Source organism: Excalfactoria chinensis, chromosome 19 (assembly GCF_039878825.1).
Source record: "Excalfactoria chinensis isolate bCotChi1 chromosome 19, bCotChi1.hap2, whole genome shotgun sequence".
NCBI lineage: Eukaryota > Metazoa > Chordata > Aves > Galliformes > Phasianidae > Excalfactoria > Excalfactoria chinensis.
In genome coordinates this window covers 7,883,560-7,908,491 of record NC_092843.1, presented here as the reverse complement: position 1 = coordinate 7,908,491, position 24,932 = coordinate 7,883,560, and the positions used below count along the sequence as shown (strand labels likewise).

General features: G+C 49.5%; 1 protein-coding gene across 2 annotated transcripts; it reads left to right on the top strand.

Moving 5' to 3' along the window:
• The first annotated feature begins 744 nt into the window (after positions 1 to 744).
• On the top strand, positions 745 to 24,204 carry AKAP1 (A-kinase anchoring protein 1). Of its 2 annotated transcripts, none has more exons than XM_072353586.1 (11): positions 745 to 795; positions 12,656 to 14,330; positions 16,217 to 16,350; positions 17,450 to 17,576; positions 18,152 to 18,279; positions 18,676 to 18,853; positions 19,206 to 19,356; positions 19,965 to 20,032; positions 21,478 to 21,551; positions 22,351 to 22,416; positions 22,532 to 24,204. In XM_072353586.1, exons 2-11 carry the CDS (start codon positions 12,680 to 12,682, stop codon positions 22,592 to 22,594), a joined length of 2,640 nt encoding a protein of 879 aa, XP_072209687.1. In that variant the 5' UTR covers positions 745 to 795; positions 12,656 to 12,679; the 3' UTR covers positions 22,595 to 24,204. The 2 variants fall into 2 exon arrangements, with proteins under 2 accessions (XP_072209687.1, XP_072209686.1); XM_072353585.1 differs by having other exon boundaries at positions 772 to 907.
• The last annotated feature ends 728 nt before the right edge of the window (positions 24,205 to 24,932 follow it).

Sequence of the window (24,932 nt, the reverse complement as noted above, 5' to 3'; positions counted from 1 at the left end):
GCTGACACCTGGCCACGCTGCTCTGCACTCAGAGCGACACGCAGCCAGCACAAAACAGTGCGGGTTCAGAGAGATGAAAGCGGGCTCACACTGAAAGCCAGCACCCTGCTATCGCACTGCAGTGATGAAATGCCCTGCAAAGCAAGTCTGCAAGAAAGCTCCTGTTGGCCTTCTTACTTCTCAATGCTGTTGGAGATGTTAATGGTAGGGCTGTAGTGAGATGTTATGGTAGGGCTGTAGTGAGATGTTCTGGTAGGGCTGTAATTCACAACAAAGGCAGAAGTTTAAAAAAAAAAGAAAGAAAAAAAGCCAATTGTAGGAACGGTTACAATGACACACACACACGCCGCGACCTTCTCTAAATGAACTCCTCACCATCAGGAGCCGCAACTGCCCGCAGCGTCACCCCAAACTTTTCCGCTGACAGGGCCGGGGCCGCGCAGCGCTGCGGGCAACGCCGCCACCTCACGCCGGAACGAAAGCGGAGCGCCCGCGGCCCGCAGCGCGGCATTACCGGCCCCGACGAGCTCCGTGCTCTCCGCCGAACGGCGCTCGGCAGCGCGGGGCTGAGCGCGGAGCGGCACGGCGGGAGGACGGACAGATCCGAGCGGGAAGGGCTGGGGCGGGGCGGGGCCGCGATGCTCCTCACGGCGGGGCGGGGCGGGCGCGGCCGTTGTGGCGCCCCGCGGGCGCCGTTGGGACGCAGTGCGCATGCTCGGCGCGGGTGGAGGGGGGGGCGGTCCCGGCGGGAGGTGCCGCTCTCGCGAGAGGGGCGTGGCTCGCGGGCGGGGCGCGGTGCGTGTCCCAGCGCGGCGGCCCGGCCGGGCGGCACGTGGGTCGGCGGGTGGGATCGGGACCGGTTCGGGTCTCCGGCGCCGGGAGGGGGCAGCGCCGTGCCGGACCGTCCGTAAGTACCGCGCGTAGCCGGGTCCCCGTCGCCCGGGAGCTCCGCGGCCCGAGCTGTCAGCTCTCGGCCTCGGGCCCGGCGCTTCTGCCGTTCCGCTGGTACCGGGGGAGGGTCCGCGCCCGCCGCCCGCCCCGGCGCGCCGCCGCTCGTCGCGCTCTGGGGGGGCCGCGGAGGGTCCCGCACGGCCGCGCCGAGCCCAAGGTCAGCGCCGGCGGCCCGGCCTGGAGGTCACCCGGCGGGACGGCGGAGCCCCCCGGGGCCGCTCTGGGCCGCGTGGCGATCGGCTCCGCGAGGCGGCCGCTGTCGGCTGAGGGCGGGCGGTGCCGCGCGTGCTGCGGGATCGCGGCGGGGCTGAGGCCGAGCTGCTGCCGACCTGCGGCGTGAGGCGGCGGGGCCTGGCCGTGCTGCGGGCATTGCCGCTCAGCTGCCGCTCAACAACTGCCGCCCGGTGCAGCGCGTGCGCCTCCGCTCGTGGGTTCGTTGGTTTGTTTTGCGCTCCGCAGCGGTTACGGTCCGGCTGGTCGCTGCTCGCGGAGCCGCGCTCGAACCGTCCCGCTCTCTTCAGGCTCCCGCGCCGCTTCCCCGCCTCGTACCGGAGGCAGGTCCCGCTTACCGGGCTGTGCCGTGCCGCCTTCCGCAGCTCGGCGATGTCCCGGTGCGGGCGGCCTCGGCACAATTGCTGGCACCGGCCGGGAGCTGCTCCCGCCGCAGCGGATCCGTCTGTCGGGGGGCGGTTGGCGGGCGCGCGGCCGCTCGCCGTTTGCAGGGCCGTGAGCTGCCTTGGTAAGGCCGGGGAGCGTTATCAGAGCCGCTGTGGACTTTGTCTCAGGTGAAAGGAAACGGCTCGTTGCTGGGGAAAGTTGTAGCAAGAGAAGCAACTTTATTTTTCCCGTGTTTACTTGGTCTGTGAATGATCTACTGAGCATGTGCCGGGACGGAGGCCGGGCCGGGAGCCGCGGAGCTGCGCTGGGCTCCGCCCGCCCCTCCGCCGGAGGGCCCCGTGGGACGCGGTTCGGCTGCTGAACTCCGCGGTCTGTAACGAGCTTCCTGGGTGAAGCAGCGCGGTGTGCCCGGCGCCGGCCGGTGTCCGTCATCCCTTCAGCATGAAGGCAGCGCTGCTCTCTGCACGCCTTCATTTCACAGCGTCGTTCTTGTCTGATTGGTTTGCTTGTGTGTGCTGCCTGCTGCACTGAAGACAACTCGAGTTTTAGTAAGTGAAAGGGAGTGAGAAACCTGTAGGACTCAAACTGTGCTTGGCTCTCAGTAGAAGCTGCCTTAATGCATCATTTGCTTGCTGCTCGCCCGGCACCTGCCGCTCCCAGTGCTTTGTAGAGCTCCTGAAGGACTCAGCAGCTCCTGTGCAGGGGCTGGTGGCTGTTGGACGTGAGACACCTGATGCTGTTGGAGATCTGTATGGGACAGTGCTGCAGGAACCCATTTTTTGTACACTCTGGTGGCTGCTCCTTATTTAGGTTTGCTCTTGTTAGTCATGCCAAGCTTAAATACCCACTGGAGGAACTGCATTCCTTAAAGCTCTGGAGATGTGCTGGGGTGCTTGCATACAGAGCTTCCCTCTCTTTCATCAGCTGCCCTGAAAGCCTTGGGGTAAAGGTAGCTGCTCCCCATTGCACGGGGTGAGACCAGGAATTCCCCTCACCACACACGGTGTGTGGGGCGGTACCTGAGGGTCAGACCCGTCAGTCTGTGGACTCTGAGCCCCCACAGGTTCCCTGGGAGTCAATGACAGCAACATGAGGGCTGCAGGCAAAGCTGCTCCGTGTTCAGAGCTGCTGGCTGCTGTGTTGAGACTCAAGCTCACTTTGGAAGCACTGCAGGCTGACTTGGGGCATAATGGAGACCGAGTGTGTTTGTGCAGCAGCAGAGCTACATGAGCATGATGCTCTAAAATAACGTGCTCTGCTTATCACAGAATGGCCCAGGTTGGGAGGGGCCTCAAGGATCATGAAGCTCCAAACCCCCACCTGCCACAGGGCCCTTGTGGCTCTATGGCTCTTGTCTTTTGTGTGTGCTTAACTGATGTGAAAAAGTTATTTAAGATATTTCTGCTGTCCAGAGGGACGGTGAGCTCAGGTTTGGTGTCCCCAGGTGCCCTTAGCAACGTCTGTAAGTCATTAAAAACCATTAATTATTTCTGATCATGTAATATTTCGGATCTAATGACTGGCTTTCTAAAATCCTGATCCCTGACTACGGCGCTTCTGTGGAACGCTTCACACAAATGGCTGGCGGAACCTGAAGCTGCCAACTTCAACCACCTTGAGGTGTCTGCAGGAGGCTGTGCTGTTCAGCACGACTGTGCTGCTGGAAGGTCAGGCTGTTGGGTTTGCTCCTTGCAGGGGTTGCAGGAGGTGGTGTGTTTCCGTGTCAGTCACTGCTTCTGCACATGATCTCTTCAGCTGTTGCTCTGCTTTGTTGCTCAGCACGCGAGGGCCCCATGCATTGCTGTTAGCAAAGGTGAGCTGAGAGAGAGAGAGAGAGATTCAAAGAGATTGTTTTAAATCGTTCTTCAGCAAACAAATCTGTGCTTGTAGACCTTGAAGAGGTCCTTAGGAGATCTGCCTGTGACCTCTGCTGCCACCTGGCAATGAGGATGAGAAACTTCCCATGTGCTCTAGCTGGTTTGGGCTCCCTAGGTATAAATAGCAGCAGTTCCTAGCAAGAGCTCATGGTCTGCATGTGCCTCTCATACCGGGGCTTTAGCTGCGCTTGGGGATGTATCAGTGATTTGGAAGCCTGAAGTCTCTGGAACAAGGATTGGAGAGAAAAATCTCTCTATAAAAGTCAAGAGTGTGATCGTGTGTTTTTTCCCCTTTCCTTAATGAGGAGCCTCTTCTGTTTGTGAGCTTGGGATTTGTTCAGTTTCCTGTTGAATTGTGGGGATAAGGACAAGTATGGTGTTTGGGGTTGCAGGAAAGAAGTTTTCACATCACAGCTCCAAGTATTTTGAAGGAATAGCATATAGTGCCCTGTTTGCTGGCTGGTAAGCAGGGTGGGCTCCTGTCTGTCTGCTCGCAGTACCTCTTTCTGCTCCTTGTGTGTGTGCAGCTCGGACTGGCTGCAGGAAGGTTGTTGTGTGAGCTGCCCCCAGCAGTGGGCTGTGGTCTGGGGGAGCCGTCCTGTGCATGAGAACAGCCCCCAGCACAGTTGGGGCGAGGGCTTGTAGCTGCTCCTGTAATATAGATCAAAGTGAAGCTCGTCTCTCTGATTAGGTCTCAAGTATGTTGTATAACTTCTTGTAGCAGGCTTATTAATGCATAAAAGTCATCTTCCTGCTTGTTTGGTTTAAGTATTGTGCTGAAACCTTTGCTGCTCCTTCTCAGTGTAGGTGACTATGGAGTGCTTTTTACAACAGATGTTCAATATCCTTCCACACGCTTCTCAGGTTTATTTGCAGTGAGCTGAGCCCTAGGCACACAGTTTCCTGCTGAGCAACACCACTTCTTGCTGTTCTGTTTTAGCCCGGTTTTGTTTTGAGAAGTGTGTTCTGTCAAGGTCTCGTTGCGGTGAGCACCAGGTGCGGGTCTGGCGCTGCTCTCCACATCCCTGCTTGGTCCCCCGCTGCCTCCTACAGCACTATCAGCGCCGTGATGTGAACCTCCCCGTTCTGTCTCCTTGAAAATTCAGGTCTGTTTTGTTGTGTGTTGTGCAGAGCACAGTGGAAGCTGTTGGTTAGTTTAGTCTCTGCTCCTGGGTGTTGTGTGTGTCGGGGTTTTGGAAATCAGCGTGTGTGCCACGCATTCTGCTTCACTCAGTTGCTTAGATTTTCAACTGTAAGCCACACCTGCAGTGGACACTAATGTTGCCCATAGCAAGGCTGAGTTTTGTATTGATGTAGAAGCAAATTCAAGGCACATATGTGTTGGATGTGTTTGTTCTGAAGTCCAGGGAAGTGATTTCCAAGCTGGGTAACAATGCAGAAAGAAGGAAAGATGATAAAAATCTTTTTTAAAATGATTATATGTTAGTAAATTGTAAAGGAAATCAAAGCAGCTTTCCCTGTACTACCAAGGAGAGATTCTCTTCAGTATTTTATGGAAAATGCTTTTGAAACCATTGAGTTGCCCCTGGTGCAATGTGGGCCACGCAGTGGGGACATAGCATGGCCATGCTGGCTGCTGCCCACCTGGAGATGAGTCATCAGCACGGCTGGGCTGCGTGAAGCTGTAGGTGGGGGAGCACGGAGTGGTGCTGCTCCTGGAGGAGATATCTGTGCACAGGGGTGGGTAGCTCGAATCCAGGGGCTTTCTCTGCTGTCTGAAGCCAAACAATAATGGAAAGGTTATGCGGCCCCTGGCCAGTGTGCTAAACTTCTGGCTAGCTCGAAGCAACAGAACGTTTGTTCTGGCTCTGCTTCAGAAGCAGACTCAAACTGGAAAACTTGCTGAAACGTTTGAGAGGAGAAGAGTAAAGGCGGTACTGATGGAGTGGTGCAGGAGCTGCTTCTGGAGTTCACCTTTCTGGTAAAGCAGCAAGTTGATCTTGGCCTTCTCTGTGACAGAGGGCTCCCAGCAAGGCACCAGCGTGGCTGAGGAAGCTGAATAATGAAACAAGGGAGCAGAAAGGTACCAAGTGCAGTAAGGAGCTTGATAATCTGTTAGGGTTACTGTTAGTTACATAGAGTAACCTGTGGCTTGTTGCATAGCAGGTGGAATCAGCTCAGGGCCTCATATTAATCCATGCAGCAATGCAGGCAAGGATGGCTGCTGGTGCTGGATGGTTGTGTATGCATGAGCTGCTTTGTGATTTGAGACGTCTACAAAAAAAACCATATTGTTTGGCGAAACTGATACTTTCATTGTAAACCTCTGCTTGCAAGTATGTCCATACAAACGGCTGTGAGCCTTGCTTTGGGCCTCAAAGTGATGCAGCTGGAGCTGAGCAGATCTGCCGCTCCAATCTCAGGCTCCTCGGTGGGGCAGAAGGCACAGAAGCAGAGCTGTAGGATGAAGCAGTGATTAAAGTTGGGCTGTCAGCACAGTAGCTTCAGCTGCAGAGGAAGGGAGTTAGCTGTTGTAGGAACATCAGTGGAGCTGATTACACCAAAAGTAGTCTTTATCTCTGAGATAAAAGGCAGCCTGGTGTTAGTGTTTCATGTTCCAGAGTGCTAGTTTAGTTCTACGACAACCAACTTTTCCAGCCCTTGCTTGTTGTAATAACCCCTCTGCAGCTAGGACTTGGGTTTTTAATACTTGAAGGTTGTAGAGTGGCTTTGTTAATAGCTTCCATCTGCAGGAAAGGCAGCTTTGTAAGCTGTGTAGTTGGTGAAGGGAGGTGTTGCCTCCGGAGCATCCCCTGCTGCTCTTGTCTCCCAGTGCTGATGTTAGTGACAGGAATTGCTGCAGAACACTTTAATTAAGTATAGAGAAACTCACCTGTTGACTTATTTTTTAAAGTACATTCCATCATGTCTGAGATCTGCCTGCCATCGGATCCTTGCTGTTTCTGAGTCACATCTCCTGAGCGCTCTGCTCTCGGTGTTCTTTCTGACTGGTACTCTGCCCTGGGAGGACAGGGTGGGACGGGCAGGAGTCTGAAATGCTGTGATGTCCTGCAGCTGCTTGGTGCCTTGGGTGGGTGACACAAGGCTGGTGGGGGTGTGGCAGATGGCTGCAGCTTCGTGGCCCATCCTGTGAGGTCCGTGTTGGGCACCACTCACTGCAGCCTGACCTGCAGCCTCCCACAGAGGCAGCTGGGCACTGGTGGGGAGGCAGGTCGCTGCAGCTTGGGTTTCCCATCTCTGGGCTGTTCCTGTGCAGCAGTTCCTCTGTTCTTGCTTGTAGGGCTTCCAGTTCTTTAGTTTTTTGTCTACTCTTGTTCATCTGTGTCCTATGAGGCAGTGTGTGCTGCAGGTTATTTTTGGTATGGAAAGTTTTAAGAGGCCACGTGTACCCTTGCAGCTTTAACCAAGGCAGCCTTGCCCAGTTCTCTTTCACCCAGATAGTATTCATTTCCCAACTGCTGTATCGCTAACTGCAGGGCTTGCTGGGGGGTGTCCCGGCCTCGCTGGGAAAGCCGTACTTCAATGTAGCTGCCTGCTTGCTCTGGTCAGGGCGGTGCTGAGCTCCAGCTGTGTCTCATCCTGCTGGTAGGCTCTGGGTGGGACCCCGTAGTGCTGTGTGAGGGGCCGGGCTGTGGGGCAGTGCCCCCAGTGCGCCTTCCTGTGCTCCAGGGATGGCCGTGCTCCCCTCTCAGGCCTTAGGAATGAGCTGTCTGGCGTCCCTGCAAAGCTCGTCCTGCAAACATTTCTAACCTTATAAGGATGCGTGCACTGAAGGATTGCTTGGCCTGGCTGGAAAAGCAAGGTGGCTTCCTTGGATCCCTATTGCAAACCAGTAGAACGAGCTGACTGTCCTCAGCTTTTTCTTTCTTTTTTTTTTTTCTTTTTTAAGGTAGGTGAACACATGTGCCCATCCTTGTCCTCATCTCCCAGGTCCTCGCCAGGAGTTCTCCATAAATCAAGTCAGAATGTGACCTGGATTGCTGCCTGCTGCCTTCCCTGCTGTCCTGATCCCTCCCCAGGGCAGCGCTCAGCAGGGAGCTGCATGGCTGGGCCTTGGTGTGCGCTGTGATGTTCAGAGCGGACTCCTGAGATGCCGATGGTGTGAGTTCTGTTGTGCCATGGCTCCTCTTGGTGCAGGTAGAACGGACCCAGGCACAAGTGCTTGGTGCTGCCTCTGGTGCTGGCACACTGATCACCTCTGGGCTGAGCTTCTGGAGCTGCTGAGCTTCCCCCACGGGCTCCTCACGCTGTGAGGGCTGCAGTGCTGGGCCCCTCTGCTCTGGCAGTGCTCAGGGCCATGTGACTTGACAAACTGCCATCTTGTGCCCTGCTGCTGGCAGGGGAGGCCACAGCACTCAGCCTTGTGTGTGTAAATGGTCCCGTTGCCCCCCGTGTGCCCAAATGGTCAGACGAGCAGTGGGGAGGGGGCTCTGACACTCAGGAACGTGTTGGAAAACGGATGCGACTTTGGGAACTCTCATTCGGGAGATGAAGGAGGTGTACATCCTAGCACCTTCTGCAGCTCGGTCCAGCGGAGCAGCCTTTGGTCAGCCATGTGCAGCCAGGGTCCTCCCTGCTGCTCCCTGGGGCTGTGGCAGCCGCCAGCCCAGTGTGGGGCATTCACGGCCCTTCTGGCTGCGGCTCCCTGGGAGCAGAACGCAGCGCTCGCAGGAACGAGACCAGCAGCAAACCAGAAATGAAATGGGCTTCCCAAGGAGCGCTCAGCCGAACTGCCAGTTCCCTCTGATTTAAATATCACGGAAGAGTAAAGATTGTTTTCTTTAATGATTGTACTGTTCAAAATAACTCTTGGAAGTGTTCGGTCTGCCAGGCCCAGCCCTGTAGGGCATCCTGCTGCTCTCTGCTGCGCTGCAGATCTGCATGGGACTGTTGTCTGTGCAGCTCTGTAGGGATGGGTCATAATGGGACTGTCTGGTATGGGGGAGCTTGCTGGGAATGGGCTCTTGTGAGCTACTTTAATTAGAGCTTGTCGTATGAGACAGCTTGTGGGGTGGTTCTGCATTAATTACAACAAACTTAAGTGGACAGCAGACAAGCAGCAGCAGTGGCTCACAATGCCCCATTGTACTGCAGAGGATGCATGCAAACCTTTGTCTTAGCAGTGTGCAGGCTTTCCAGTGACCAAGTTCAAAAGCAAACAGTGACAAAAAAACCTCCAAACAAAATCCAAATTACTGCACAAACTGAGTGATTTTTTCACCTCGATTCCAAATCCAGAGCACACTCACCAAAATGGTGTTCCCAGCTATGAGCTCTGCCACCTGACTGCAAGGGGGTGACTCGTGCACAACAAATCAGAAGTGCCCAGTGCGCGCAGCTTCTGCACAGAACAATTAAAAGCCTCATTCATGAGGAACGGGAGGTGTTGCTGTGTTTCTTAACTCGTATCTGCATTGAACCAGGAGGTGAGGCTGGTGAGTGAGCCGGCTCAGCTGAAGTTGTGAGCGTGGCTGGAGGAAAAGGAATGAAAAACACAGCTAATATTGTCTTGTCTGGGACCTGAATGCTGAGAGCTGAAGGGAGGCATGTTTTTGTTGCCCAGCTCCTCCTGAAGACTGGGAGGGTTGTACTTGGAAGCTGCAGGTGGAACACTTGCTCTGATAATCTTCTTTTTTTTCCAGTGGAGACAGACTAAGCATCGCCAACAGACTGCCCTGATTGTTGATTCTTCTCTAAGAAATATTACGCTTCTCAAAGGGAACCAGATAATACTCTTTCAGTGGGTGGTTCCCGCTTCTGTGGCTGCTATCTCCTGAAAACAGGTCTTATTTGTGTTGCTCATTTATAGAAGTCATAACCTGGTTGGAGGGAAGTCTGTTGTGTGTGGGTATTGTCAGGCATGTCGTGTTTTGCTTTAATTCCTGCTCCAGGAAAATGTAAACTGTGAGCGCTCGGAGGTGAGGCTGCTGTGGGAGGCGGGCAGCGGTTTGGTTTGTGTTCCAGCTTTCCTTAAGGAAAGGCACATCAGCCCTGCAGGGATGGTGAGCGGGGAGAGCGGCTGCAGTGTGGTGCCAGCAGAGCTGGGCAGGGAAGAGCCGGTGTGCTTCCTGCAGGGACAGGCAGCTTGCAACTAGCAGAAGTTCAAGGGTAGCAGCTGTTCACCAAGGCAGTTTATGTGGGTATAGGACAGACTTTGAGGCTGAGCTTCTAAGAAGCGAGATCTCTATCCAGGTGGGTTCTGCTGGACAGGTATTGCTGTTCAGGGGGTGTTAAAACGTATTTCTAATCTTTACTACTTGAAACTGCTCATTGAGGCATCCCCGAAGGTCTGAAGTGATGCTGTTTGGCTCTGGGTGCTGAGCTGAGGTGTATGGAGCTTGCCTGCCCTTCTCAGGGCAGGGTTTGGAGCAGAGCAAGAGCGTGGGCCTCAGCCTGCAGTGCAGGAGAGCCCTGCAGGTCTGCTGCCGTAACTCACTGGGAGTGCTGGAGCTTATGGTGGGTGTGATGTCCCTGCCAGGCAGACAGAGCACCCAGTTGGGCTGCAGGGAGGTGTGCATCGCAGCAGTGGTGGCACAGAGTAGGGCAGCTGCTCTGAAAATCCCCAGTGTGGGTTCTCCTGTCTTCAGAGAGCAGCGGGGACGCAGGGTGCAAGTGCCCTTACCTAGCTAAGAGCAGGGAGTGCGCAAGTCACCTGTGTGACCTGGACACTCATTAATGTGGTGGAATTAATGCACAGTGATGTCTGTCTTTATCCAAGCAGCATGCTGATGCAAAGAAGCAAAGTGCCATCTTGCTTATTGCTCTATTTATAGACATGAAAGCATGCTCTGAAGTTGCTTCGGTGCTTAAAAAACCCACAGAACCCCTTTTAACAAAGGCTGAAACTGCAATTAAGAGGTATTCTGTTCGGTATGTTAGAAATGTGTTGGTGTCCTGGATTCTGGTCTTTGCATGACCACAACTGAGCAGTGAGCGATGCAGGAGGATGATGTGCTGTGCTGGGCCCTGGAGGGCTGCATGCTCACAGTGCGGCCCTGGCTGTGCTGTCCCTACCTCAGAGCTTCAGGTGTGATGAGGAGCTGCTGCTGAGGCATTCAGGGTGCATCCCTCTGCTGGCTGTCCCTGTGCAGATGGGTAGATATGTCTTCAGTTTTCACAGCATCTTTCTGAAACAGTGTGCAGTGACTGAAGCTCTGAACTCATGACATCATGTTCTTGGACACCAGCTGAATAAGTTTTACAAGGCCTTTGTTGCTGGGAGTGAAGGCAAGATACTCCATCTGTAAGTGCTTGTCTCCAGCTGACACAAAGCCTACACACCTTGAGTGGTGTTCCTGGCTGGAGCAGCCCTGAATGTAGTCTCTTCCTGCTTGTTAATGGTGGCACGAAGACAGTAACTTAGATGGTGTAGGCAAGCTTTGAGACCATCCTGCTGTCCACCATAATGCACCAGGAGCTTTGTGCAGCTTATCCCAGCCAGAGTTCCTGTGGTGTTAGGGACGCTCAGGGCTGCTTTGTTTGTTCTCCCTCTGTTGTATTGTGAAGTTGAAGCAACTGAAATAACGTTTCTCTAAGCAAACTATCTGTCTTACTTTGCAAGGTTCAGTTTTTCAGTTAGAGTGGTAGGATGATTCCAGTTGAAAGGCTTCAGAGAACGAGCAGTGGGATCCTTCTAACATGGATAAAAGAGCTGCTGCCCTGCTGACACAGAACCCTCTGCCTTCTACTTGTGCCTTCTGCTGGAGTGCCCACCCGCTGCCTTAGTGGAAGGCCTGGGTGCCCTTGCCCTGTGGGTTGGTGGTGGCTTTCTGAGTCATCAGCGCATGGTAAACTGGGGGTTTGGCTGCTCTGTGTGTTCAGAGCTCATTTTAACTGGCTGAGCACTTTATGCGCTTCTCAGAGCCCAGAAAGCATGCTATGACTGGCTTATTGCATCCAGTAGCTACCTCTGCAGGCACTAGGGTGCTTTGTGGATCTTGGCATGCTGCTGTCTCTGTAGGTTATCTTCAACTGCAGGCCTTGCTGTTCTACACCGGTCATGTAGCCACATGAAAGCTTGCAAATGTTGTTCGTCAGTCACTGAGTGATCGAGGTCGGGTTGCAGAGACATGCCAGGCACTTGTGGATCAGAGCCGGTCCTGCAGCACCTTCTGTTAGCGGTATCCCTGGCATCGTCCTGCAGCAGGGTGGAGTAACTCTCTCCTGCCCATGTTGTCCTCCCTGCTCGGATGTGTGGTCACATCCAGCTGGTCTTGTGACACCTGTTGGCTTGGGGGCTGCTTTTTCCAGAGAGGGGAACTTGCCCGTCTTAGTGCCGTAACCTGATTTAGTGCTGTGGTTCTCCCTTTATATAGCTCTGTTCTTTTAGCAGAAACCACACTGCAGACAGATGGGCGATAAGATCAGTGTCAGCCCTCCCATCTGCTTAGCTTGCAAATCCAGTGATTGATGTTTGCCATGGAGGGATCTGCAGGTTCTGAGTGGACTTACTGTCCCCTGGTTTCTAATGTATACCCGTCCTGTGGTGGTCTTGGCTAGTTAAGAGAAAGGATACGGTTTGGGTTTGTTGTGTTTGTTTTTATAGCTGTGTTGGGTTTCCGGTGGAAAGTGTGAAATCTTTCCAAGGCACTTCTGGCTGTTGCAGACCCTTGCATCATCATGAGGACAGGCATGATGCTTTGTGCATAAGACAATGGTTAGCTACACAGTGCTCTTCTGCACCTCCAGAAGTGCTGGCATGGGCTGTGTGCCACGTGCTGCCCTCCTGCAGTGATGTGGGTGAGGAGGGTTGTGAAGCAGTTCTCCTTCAGTCTCTCAAATGTAGTAAGTCAGTGGTGTTTGTCAGCCTATGAAATGCTTTTGGGAGTGTGATGCTGTATCTCAAAGAAGAGAGCAGGGGAGACCTGTGATGTATCAACTCTGAGCTGCCGAATGCTTGCAGTGCAGCTGTGCTGGGATCTCAGCCTGGTGCGGGAGAAGTGTGCTGTGCGGGATGCTGCCCTGTCTGTAGCACTGACCTGCAAGGGCAAGTCAGGAGAAAGAAGGTGAAGCTGTTGGCCAGGATAAATGCACTGGTGAGAGCTGTCCAGATATCCCTATGCTAGGTGAGGGTTGTGGTCTCAGGTCTGCTGACAGAGCAGAGATGTGAATTTAAAGCAGCTGGAGAGCAGCCCTGTTGTGCTAAAGGAAACAGCTCGAGGCACTTGTGAAACTTCTCGTTGCCTTTTCTGTGACTGTTTTAACACCGTTTTTGTTTCCCTTTCTAGGATTAATTGCTGAGGCTTTGTAAAATGGCTTTACGCTTTCGCACTTTCTTCCCATACGCCATACCTGGAGTGCTGGCACTTCTTGGCTGCTGGTGGATCTATTCCCATAGAAAAAAGCATCCAAGCAATCACAAGAGACGAGCAATAGCCATTGTGGAAGAGAAGCAGAAAGAACTGCCAGAGAATGACTCACCACCCAAAACAGAAGCATGTGTTCCTCAAAGACTGCCTCTCTCCCCAGAAGAGGAACGCCCAGAGAATGAAACCTCGACCTCCCTGCTGCCGGCAGGGCTGATGACACCCTCTCTTACGCGTCAGACTCGCGAGAGGTTAGATTTCTCACGGGACCTTTCAGCCCCAGCAATAAGGACAACTCAGCCCAGCACCATTGAGGACGACAGTGAAAAACTAGAAATTAAAGATGAAAGCAGCGTCCCTGCTTGTGTTTCTCTCCCTCTGATCTCAAAGAGCGCTAAGTGTTGCAGCGGTGCTGCAGTCAGCCCTGAAGAGGATTCAGGCTCTAGTGCAAACCAAGCTAAGTGCCCATCAGCATCGGTGGTGCTGACACAGGGGCCTTTTGGAATCGCGGAGGAGATCAGCAATGCAGAGCAGTCAGATGAGTCTTCATTTAAGCCCCCTAAGGAAAGCCAGATGCCAGAAATTGCGCTGTCGGATACTGGCTGTGTGACAGCCCTTCACTTGGGATTGGAGAAGGAAGCCGATACCCCACAAGCCCTTCTCACTAATGAAGTTGTATTGAGTCACCAGGATTCTGCAGTGAGGATGTTATCAGACAGTTTGCAGTCTGCCTGTTTGGAGCAATGTAGGGAAGAAAAGATATCCGAGTCAAATGACAGTACTGTACCTGTGTGTCATGGGGAGGACACACATGCAAAAGGAAATGAGCTGGAGAGAGAGACGATCAGAGGAGTGAGTTTGGACAAAGAAGAAGTTGAGAAAATCGAGCAAGTAGCAATACAAATAATTTCCAAGGTCATTTTGGCAGCAACTGAGGAAGTGCTGTCTGGTTCTGTAAGCGATGTGTCCAGTCGCATCTGCCAGGCTGCAGCCAGCCGAGTTGAGAGACCTCAGGAGAGAGCAAACGCTGTTTCTTCTGATGAGCTGCTTGTGGCAGAAGCTGGAGGAGGGGATAACAACACAGCACTTAAGAGTGATGCTGCAGTACCAATGTCCCTGCCAACAGAGGAATGCGATCAGTGCGTGACATATTCCAGCTGTTCAGCACTTGGCCATTTATCCAGCCTGGTTCAGAGAGATGCACAAGACCATCAGGAAAAGAACTGTGTGCACAGTGAGTCCCAAGGAGGTGACAGAACTCTTGTGGCAAGCCACGGAGAGTCACTGGGAAAGTCACACTTGATTGTGGAGGACTCTGGATGCAGCACATGTGCATCTGAAGGTGGGACAAGTGTGGAGGACCTGTTGCAGAACACAATGCTGTCTGTTGCATCAGGCCAGCATTCGGACTTATTGAGCACATCTGCAGCCCAAGACACTTCTGCTGAGCAGAGCTCAGAACCAGGTGAAAAACCTACCATGAAGCTACCTGAAAACAGCAAAGTGCCATACAGTAATGGGATGCTGAAAGAAGACGGTTCGGATTCGCGCCATGAGGGTAACTGGGTGGCAGAGACGGATGGAGATCACTCGGGGGGTAAGGGGTTTGTAAAGCTTCTAACAAAATATGGTGAACAAACATTTCATGGGCAGTAACACCTTGCTTCACAACACATCCAGATAATTCCTTTTTGTATTTAACATTTTCCCAGCAGGTGAATGTTTAGCCTTGTTCAGATGGGTATCCAAAGTAACACTGGATGTTCAACATATCGTGAAATCATGGGGTTCTGTGATGTGCTGCAAAGGGATGAACAAGCTGATTCCCTTTCAGCAAAGTGCTCGCTGCCTAAAGCAAAGTATGTGATTGTCCCCATGATATGGTGTGACTGGATATAGACCAAGCGTTGAACACCTTAATGGTTTGAAAGTTGCTAATGCAAATGGTTTCTGCTCCAGTTCAGGCAACCTCTAGTAAGCACTGAGTTCTTATCTCCATTTGTGGGTTGCTTCTGAAGGGAGGCTGCAGGGCAGGCTTCTGAGGTGCTGCTGGGTGAACCAGTGGAGTGCTCTAATAAATCCTGATAAAATCTGTTGGTTGCAGACCAATTACCCTGAAGCCTTTTTTGCTTGGAAGGGTAGGTGCACGCCAAGAATTCTCAACAGGCAGCAATGCTTGTGGAGTTCCTCCATCTGTCTGTGTGTTGTTTTTGCCTTCTAGATCCTGGATGATGCATGTCTGGCAGAATACAAAACTGTCTGAGCAAATGTTGACCCATGTGACCTTGGGGATGGGTGTTAAAATCCTTTAGGATCCTGTGGCGCCAACAGCTCTTAATGACAGGATGTCTTTTGTAATTGCTGCATAGTAGGGTTGCTTCTTGTTGCAAGACAAGGGTTGAGTTTGCCAAGAATTAAGGATTAAACCTGCAGAACATCTTCACTAGTGAGAATAATTATGGGAAGAGAATGGTTTTGCCTTGCTGTCAGTGCTGATGTGATGGGAAGATGTAAGAACGGGTTGTGGTGCCTGCTGATAAATAGCAAGAGCTGAAAGCTCTGTGCTAAAGCTGAAGGCTGGGAAGGAAGGATACAGCAGGTAAAGCTGTTAGTGTGACTGTTGGATAAGAGGTCCTACAGCTGACCTTCACACCCTGGCTGTGGGATTTCAGTCCTCCTCTTGTCTGGAGAATCTGTGTCAAGCAGCTGTGCTGTTTGTTTCTGACTTTCTTGGCATCTGTGCTGTTTTACTAGTTGAGATGTAGCAAATGCAAAGTAGCTGTTCAGTTACTTTTCTTTTTGGTCTTGTACTGGATGGTCTTCATGTTTCTGCATGTTGATCTGCAGGAAGGATCAACTTTGTGATACACTGACCTGAAGGAAGCTGTTTGTTTTTCCCCTTCCCAAGAGAAACCTTCTTGATACAGACTTGACAGTTTGGGAACAAACCGTAGCTCAGCTTTGGTGCTGGGTTTCTTCAGGCATAAGAGGTGTTAAGGCAAGAGGCAGTTTGGGTGTGCTGAGGATTCACTTTGCAACCCTTGTTTGTCCAGGAATGTGATAAGCAGACAAATAGGTTGTGTTCCTCCCTGCAAGGAGCACTGTGTAAGCCATGGGGAAAATGCAGAGTATCTTTCCACAGCAGTAGCTCTGTGTTGATGCTACCATAGCTTCCATTCAGCTGGTAGTGGTGACTTCAGTGTCCTGTCTGTGTAAGGTGTCACCCTGTTAGAAGGACTTATGCTGAATTCTGGCTTCCTTCTGTTGTATTCCCAGAGGTACTCCAGGAACAAAAGAAAACTGTTTAGAATGTGCATGGCAGGGCCCAATCTGTACTGAAATGGTGCAGAACTCAGTACAGGAACATGTCACATGACTATATGTAAGAAAAGCTCAGCCTGCAAGATGATGTTGTGTGTGGTAGTTGGGTGGATAATGAGAGTAATTGGAGTGCTGGTGTGTGTGTGTGTGTGTGTTTTGTAGGTTCGGATGTGAACAGCATGGATTCTGTGGACAGTGGCTGTGCCCTGGGGAAGACAGAGACCCACCAGAACTCTAAGCCAGGAGGAGAATCCAGCAAGTCCGACCTCACTATCTGGGAAATCGAGGTTCCAAAGGTAACCAGCCACCAGCCCATCGTGCTTCTTGCCCTGCCCTACATAGCGATCATCTGGTTCTTGCAGTCTGGTAGTGGCTCAGTGCCGTCCCAAGGAGATCGACAAATAAACAAGGATTTAAGCATTTAGCTCCTGTTGCAACTGACCAGGAGTGAAGAGCCTGTACACAGCTGTAACCAAGAGGCACGTAAGGTCTATACCCAGGGTAATGTTGGGTGTTAAACCCTTTACTCCCCATTATCTTCCACCCCAGCCCGTTAGTGCACTGCTTCAAAAGTGTTTCTAGAATGGTTTGAGGGTACACGGTTATTAAGAGCAGGTGAGGATTTGTTTTTTCACTGTATAGGAGGATTATGTTATAACATGAGCCTGTCTAAACTCCTCACAAACAGAATGCTGATCTGAGCTGTTATGTGGAGCAGTTTGCATCTATCTTTATAATGAGTTTTCTTTTGCATTTGAGAGAGAGGATATGGTTTTGGGGACCGTATTCATCCCTTCTCTCCTACTTTGTGTATGCGGTCACCCATGGCTGCTGTACACATCGTTGCTGTTGCAGTTCTGTTCCCCAGCAGGCCTACATGCTGACAGTCGGTGAAGTGAAACAGCAGCTGTCGGATAAGCATGCTGTTGCCTTGAGTGCACACTGCACAGCTGCTTTAGGACTGTATGCTCTGGCACGTGATAGCCTGATTTACTGTCTTTTTAATCTAATTAGCTTGTGCTAAACCTGACACGTTTTATTCAAAATGTAAAGTAGGATGTTGAATACAGTCTCCTAAAAACAAAAATACGTCTGGGTTGGGAGATGTTCTTTCACTTGCTGTAAGAAGGCTGTCTGTAGCCTTTACCACATTTAGTTTTGTTTTCATGTTTTTTGCAAGATGTGAAGGTGTTAAAACGATCAGTACACGCTGAACCAGTGTCTGTACAAACTGCCTAATCGCAGACCAACAAAACTGGTCCTATGTTGCTTTGTACTCATCCTGCCTGGCCATTTGTGTGCTGGGAAGTGGGAATGCGGGTGAAAGAAGGCATGGAGAGCAGAATTGTCTGATCCATTTCTGTTCCTGACTGTTTTCTTATCTCTTTTGTAAAGCATTTAGTTGGCCGATTGATTGGCAAACAAGGGAGGTATGTGAGCTTCCTGAAGCAAACGTCTGGTGCCAAAATTTATATCTCAACACTACCTTATTCCCACGACTTCCAAATCTGTCACATTGAAGGTGAGATGTGTCTATTCATGGTCTGAGCTTATGGGATGTAGTTCAATGGGCAAGGAATTTAAAGCAGTTTTACAGGCTTAATGAGTCCAGTGCTCTATGAAACTTTTCTGCTCACAGACAGTGCAGTTACAGTAGAGGTGTGTGCCAAGTCACCTGTATCCTGGCTTGTGAACTCTCTATTCTGGAGGTGAGAGTGCAGTTTAGCATCCTGAGCTGCTGTAGTTTGTAACCATCACCTTTGGAGGATCACTTAGTGCTGAGGGAGGAGCCAGGGGATGTGCGTTGACAAATGGACTCTGACTGTGTGGGAATTAGACTTAAATGTGGCTGAAAAAAATCTACTAGTACTCTGTGAAATAGGTCATCCTGGAGCCTAATGCTGTTGAAGTGATGGCCTGGAAACCTGCATTGCTCATGTTGGCCCTAGCATCAGATTTAATGGCCAGTCTTTAAAGTTCTAGAAATTGTTGATGTAGCCTAGGAAGTTTCTTGTATCCTACATGAATCAATACAGCTACATGTATATCCTCAGAATATCTGTGCAACAGACTCTGTGCTGGACTTGTGTCTTCCAGGTTCCCAGCATCATGTGGAAAAAGCACTGAGCCTTATTGGCAAGAAGTTCAAAGAGCTGAGTCTCACCAACATCTACGCTCCACCTCCACCATCGCTGGCGCTTCATTCCCTCCCTATAACTTCCTGGGTAAGCCCTGGTTTGCTGGCTCTGGTGGCATTATGGTACCTAATTGCATTGGGGAATGCTTACACATTAGTGTTTCATAGATTAATTTTTTTGCTTTTTTTTTGCTGCTCTTGCTACAAGATGCTTAGAAACACTGCTTGCATTGGGCATCTAGAATCTGTACATGGATCTGTACAGATCTGATTTCCTTTAGTGTAGAGTAACGCTGGATATCTTTCTGGTTCTGATCCATAGCAGCCTTTGGAAGCCAGCTACCAGAATGCTGGTTTTCTCCCACCAGTGGCTGTTAGCTTTAGGAGTTGCTCATGGAACAAGGAATTAAACAGTGTTTCTAAATGCAACTGAAGCTTATGTGACAGGCAAAGCTGATGAGTATTTCTTTCCTTCCTGTGGTAGTTGATGCTCCCAGATGGAGTCACTGTAGAAGTGGTTGTGGCTAACCAAGTCAATGCTGGACACATGTTTCTACAGCAGCATACGCACCCCACCTTCCATGTCTTGCGTAGCCTGGACCAGCAGATGTATGTCTGCTATTCTCAACCTGGAATTCCAACCCTGCCAACACCTGTGGAAGGTAAGTGACTTGGACTTAATGTGAAGTGCATAACAGCGAAGGAGTAATCAACACTTGCTTTCCTTGTTGGAGACAGCAGATCTGGCTGCTAGTGACCAGAGGCTGGAAAAGAAGTGGATATTTGCACAAAACAGCATCGTAGTGGCTGAGATTTAGTGGTAGAATGCATATTGCTGGTCTCACCTGCAGGCCCTCTCACCTGGGAATGTGAGAGGTGTGAAAGAAAATAAAAGCAATGTAGGAAATGCTGTTGACTCTTAGTAAATGTGCAGTACCAGTAAGGTGTGAAGTGCTGTTTTCTAGAAATCTATTAATACTGAGCCTCTCTTCTCTGTACTTTTGTTCTTTGCAGTTGGTATCATCTGTGCTGCTCCAGGCCTGGATGGGGCATGGTGGCGGGCACAAGTTGTTGGCTACTTCAAAGACAGTGGTGAAGTGGAGATCAGATATGTTGACTACGGAGGTTATGAGAGAGTAAAGATTGACACACTCAGACAAATCAGGTCTGTAGTTTCTTTTCCACAGCCTGAGGCAATATCTGGCTTCAATCAGCATAAAATGCATCCATCTAGATTGAAATACTGAAGTGGGAGATGGTAAAATGGTTTGTCCCAGCAGTGTGGCTGTGGACTTGTTGGGTGTGTGGTAAACCCTTGCAATTTGTCTCCACTTTCATTCAAAAAAAGCCATGCAACTTCGGCCACTTCAGCTTGGAAACTGAGCAAGTGTACCATTAATGGATGAGGTGGGACTAAAATTCAGATTCTGTGTTCTCCATCCACATTGGCTGGGGGAACTGCATACAAGCCTGTTAAATACTTGATTGTTTTAGAAGGAGTGCCCAACGGCTTGGAGGTAAGAAGCAGAGGCTCTGTTATAGAGCTGATATTTGCTTGGAGCTCAAACTGACTTGGCCTGTTAAGCAGACAATTTATTGCTTCTAGTTAGGTTGTTGGTGGAATAGTTTGCTTTTTGATTGGTTGTTCTTTTTTTTCCATTATCATTTATAAACTGAGTTCCTATTAGAGCAGTTGGTTAATCAATGTCACCTTAAAGAACACAGAAGTAATTTGAAGCCATGTTCTTATTTTGATCTGATTCTCTTCTTAAGGTCTGATTTTGTAACACTACCTTTCCAAGGAGCAGAAGTTTTACTAGACAATGTGGTGCCACTTCCAGGTAATGGAGCTCTTCAGCTACCGTTGGTGTTCCTCCTGCAGGTTTAAATGCACACCAGCTGTGTGCAAGCAGTGATTGTCTAAACTTTATCCCTCCTATTGCAAGTGCAGCCTCTGAAGTGATGAGATCAAGGATTGGAAAAAATATGTTTTATTCTTCTGGATCTGCTGGTGTGACACAATCTGTTTTACTCAAGAGGAGGATAATAAGTATCCAGGCTTTTTCCCATATAGGGGTGAGAATGAATTACTCTCCTGAACAGCAGCATGTCAGGACTGGCAGGATGTAACTGAAGCAGCTGTGAAGATTCTGCTGCCTTCAGACATAGTATAACTAAATGCAAACTTGGTTTTCAGTCTTCTAGACAAATACCAAATATTTTCCTGCTGAAAAGATTGATGTGCACGTTATGCCTTGAAAAGACTGCCTCCAAGCGCTCTGATGTCAGTTGCTGCCTAGAAATGCTTGCTGTGTTTTCAGGTGTTTCTTCTCACCCCCTGGTGGCAGACTCTGGCCTTGCTAGCAATGTTTCCTGTACTGGTGTCTAAAATCCTGTCCCCCTGGGTGCAGAAGGGGGGGTACAACATTGGGCAGAGCTGTAATCTCTGGAACTTGTGGCTGGCAGGACTCCAGCGTGGGTTCTGCCAAGGCTGTAGATGGGTGGCAGGGTTTATGCTGCTGCTAGCAGAAGGTGAGGGGTTTGCACATGCCCTGAGGAAATCTGCCTCCTTTGGTGTTCTGGAGGTGCAGGGAATTCCTTTGTTTCTGGTGATCATCTCAAGGTGGGGAGCACAAAGAAGAAACTATTTTGTAACCCGTAGGTAGGAAATGAACGGATTTCTTCCAAAATGAAGCCATGTCCTGTCTCATCTTCACTGAGTGGGTTTTAATTTTATTGGCTGGGACATGAGAGTTTCCTGCTGCATCGTGTGTGTGGAGTTAGCAGCAGTACCCCTGTAAGTTGTGCAGGTTGTGAGATTTGCAGTGCTTGCAGAGTGCGCTTGGCACCATTCAAGTGCCAGCCAGCCTGTGGGAGAAACGTTTCAGAGCTTCTATTTGTAGCATTGCACGCTGCAGGGTCAGGAAAGGCCTGAGGCTCCTGAGCTTACTTCATTTAGGATCAAAATATTAATGGCAGAGGTACTGCAAAAGAACACTTCTGTCTTTAAAGCTTCCTCGTTCCTCAACCGCTCATGTTCACGTGAAGTTAGCTAGTGGCTTTGAAAAGCACTGCATCCTCTCCCTTCAGCAACACAGCAGGCGTAATACTTGTGATCTCCAGCTTAATAGACTGGTTTCAGCAAATGCCTGCAGCAGCAATCGGTGAGGATTCTCTCTGGCCTAACTTATGTGGGAGGTCAGACGAGATTAGATTAATGGTGCCTTCTGGACTTTAAAGCCTGTGAATATCTCACTTGTTTTCTCCTGTTCTTTTCTTTCCAAAGATGAGGATCACTTTTCATCAGAAGCTGATGCTGCTGTTAGTGAGATGACCAGAGGGGCAGCACTGCTGGCACAGGTACATGAGAGCTGTCTGGAAAAGACATGCTGATGATTTTACTGCTACTCTTATCCTCTCTACCCCTAGTACAGTGTGTGTTAATCAGAAACAAAGTCCAGAACCTGTAAGCCTGGCTGCTGGGCAAGATTCTTGTTGAGAAGCCTCAGCTCCTGAGAACAGGCTTGTGTAGCATCCTTGTATAGCACCACCACTGCATGGGACTGTGTGCCTCTAAGAGCTGCATAAAGAAAGGGGCAAGAATCCCTTTTGTCAGCTGATGCAGATGGTGAGGATGGATACATAAATTGGCTTATGGAGCCAAAGCAGACTGTTCAGGTAAAGCACTGTGCTGCCCTGCCAGCCTGGAGTGTTCCTGCCACACTGGTGTAGAAGATGTGGGCTGTGGCTGGTTAGTGAGAGAAGAAGGGCTTCTAGTGGAGCTCACAGGCTTCCATGCACGGCACTAGGTCTTACTGTAGGGAACTTTACCTCTTTTGTAGTGCTTCTCATAGTGGCTGTAACTATCAGTGTAAACTAATTGAAATAAGATGAGTGGGAAGCTTGATAGTGTTTGTGATAGCTTTACAGCTTCCTTTGGCTTAACACAGTGCCCAAAGGCATCAGTAATTCTGGCAAGGGCAGAGATTTGAGCAAATAAAGTAAACTTGCCAGCAGTATCTGAGCTGTGTGGTGGCAGCAGCTGATTCCTCTGATGTAGCATATGGGTTGAGGAAGTGAGTACCATGCAGTGAATAACACCGGCTTTGCACCTATCATGAATGAGACCAAATTGCTGCACACTGTTTTCTGTTTCCAGGTCACGAATTATGACAGTGCAACAGGTCTGCCACTGATACAGTTGTGGAGTATGATGGGAGATGAGGTATGCTGCCATGCTGTTGTTTAACATGTTTCAGTTCTGATTATGCACGCTGCTGATTTGGAACGTGGCCTTTCCTGTTAGTGGTTTGTTCATTCTTTTTTTCCTCTATCTTTAGGTGGTGTCAATAAACAGAACTCTCGTGGAAAGAGGATTTGCTCAGTGGGTTGACAACTACTAGCGGTGTCCTGGATGCCTCGACAACATTTTCCTAACGGGGAAAAAAAAATAATCCTGTTTTGCACTGTTACAATTCGGTTTGGCAACCTCTTACAGAAGATCTGTTTACACCTGCCTGCAGAGTTTTGTGGTCCATTGAAAACTGTTTTGCTCAACTGTTACCATTTCACTAGAAACACATACCTCATCTCAGTGAAAGGCAGGGTGTTAAAAGCCATAATGAGAGATACTGTAGCTTTAAGGCAAAAAATTCTCCCTGGCCTCTACTTAAAAGGCAAAAGCCTTTCAAATCCTGGGGCTTGCTTGAAGCTACCAAATGCCCCTGGAATGTTAGCTGTGGCTACATTTGTGTTGGAGATGTATAGTGCCCCATGAAGTTGGTGTCTGCTTTTCCTGGAAGTTACAGTGGTTGTCCTTTTTATTCTATAAACAGGCTCTGCCTGTGAAGTTAATGAATGTTATTCAGGAATTTAATGTTCATTTACGGAGTTTTCTATATGGTGCCACTGACGTGCATAAATTGCATTCATCTTTTATCTTCTTGATGCCAGGAGGTTGATGAGGTGCATTTGTTGCACATACTGTGACACGTCTCACTGCGATCATGCTTTTTACGCTTGATATGCTTAAGGAAGAAGTGCTTGAAGAGCAGGATACATAACCACTACAATTTTGCTCTGAAATATCATGTATTTAAAGAAAAGAACCGATTGCCAAGCCTAATTGTAATTTGTATTTTTTCTAGCTGTGCAAGTATGTAAATATATATAAAAACATTGTAATATTTTGTACAAGAAAAACACTGGAAACAAAGGGAACTTTACAGAAACTTTTTCACACCAAAATGTCCTTTGTAGGTAGAACTGGTTTGGAGTGCATTAGGATAGCCAACGTATTTGGAGCATCTGGAGATGGGAGTGTTTCTGCTGTAGTGTACACAGGATTAGCATTCCCGTAGGTTGCTGTCTGGTTTGAGCTGTGATCACTGCATTCTTTGCTATGTTGCTGTACAGACCTGTTAAAAAAAAGAAAAAGAAGTACGGATTTGGCATTCATGTGGCAGTGGTTTTCTCTCTCACTGTTGTGTTTTGGTTTTTGTTTGGTTTCTGTTTGGTTTTTTTGCTCCTTTTTAGATTTATTTGTATCACAAACTGAAAACATTTATTTTTTTTTTGCCCCAGTAATTTAAGCTGACTTAATACTCTTAAGCACGTGCCCTCTAACGTTTATCACTTTAGATATGTATTGAGTTGGGATTTATTGCTGGTGGAGAAGATACTTGCCAGGCAAATTATGTAGTCAGGGCCTCCCAGGTTTTTTCAGGTGGATTCAGATGTGTCTTTACATCCAATGAGCCCATGTGTCACTGTGTCATGCATTTGGATAACTGCCTACAAAAGTATTTGGTCCAGTCCCTTCTGATATGGAATGATTATGGAATCCTTTCTTGAATTTTCTCCTATTTGGTGCTTAATGATTTAATGTTCGTATTTGCAATAACTTCCAATGGAAACTAAATTTGGTAATTCAGTTAAATCTATACGACCTATATCTTTTTGGAATGTTTCTTTCCATTTCAATTAAAGCTCAAATTTTAAGCCATCTTAATCAAACTGTGATGACTAAGAGCCTTCATTTCTAGACCTCTTGGGATGTAGAGCTGGAAGAGAGCTCAGGGGGATAAGCAGGTGAGGCGAGGTCCCAATGGCTTTTCAATAGGTACATAAAGGTCAAGCTTCAAATCTCCTGGTTTTGGGATTGGTTTTTTTTTTCCCACCTCAAATTTTGTGAAAGAGCTGAAAACTGGCCTTAACCTTGTGATGAATTGCTTGTTAGAGAGCCTCTGTTGGAGCAGCGGTACTCACAGCTGTTGTCTGCATGGTGCAGTGAATTTACCCTGTGGATTTGGGAAGCTGCTCGGTCCCACATGTGTGTTGAAAGCTCCTAAAACTTGGGAATCATCCTGTTGTGCAGAGACTAAACCTCTTCAAAATGCTGCCAAGTTCATTATTCGAGTCAAGCAGAGCAATGATGTGAATCGTGAGCAGTTTATCCATACCTGGTACCAGAGCACCCTGCAATTGGTCAGGTATTTTTTGGGCAGCAGGCTGTATCTGCTTTCTGAAAGGAAGAGAAATGAAGGCACTGACTGCACTGACTCCTGGGGCAGCACAAAACAGTGTTAAACTTGAGAGTATTGCCTTCGTGAGTGCATACGTATCTGTGGACCATATAGTTGTTCAAGGATATCAGTCTTCCTGGTCTGAGGTTTAAAACCAGTCTCTTGGGTTTATGTACACAGTCTGTGGATGCCGTGGACTACACCTTGCTGCTGTGTA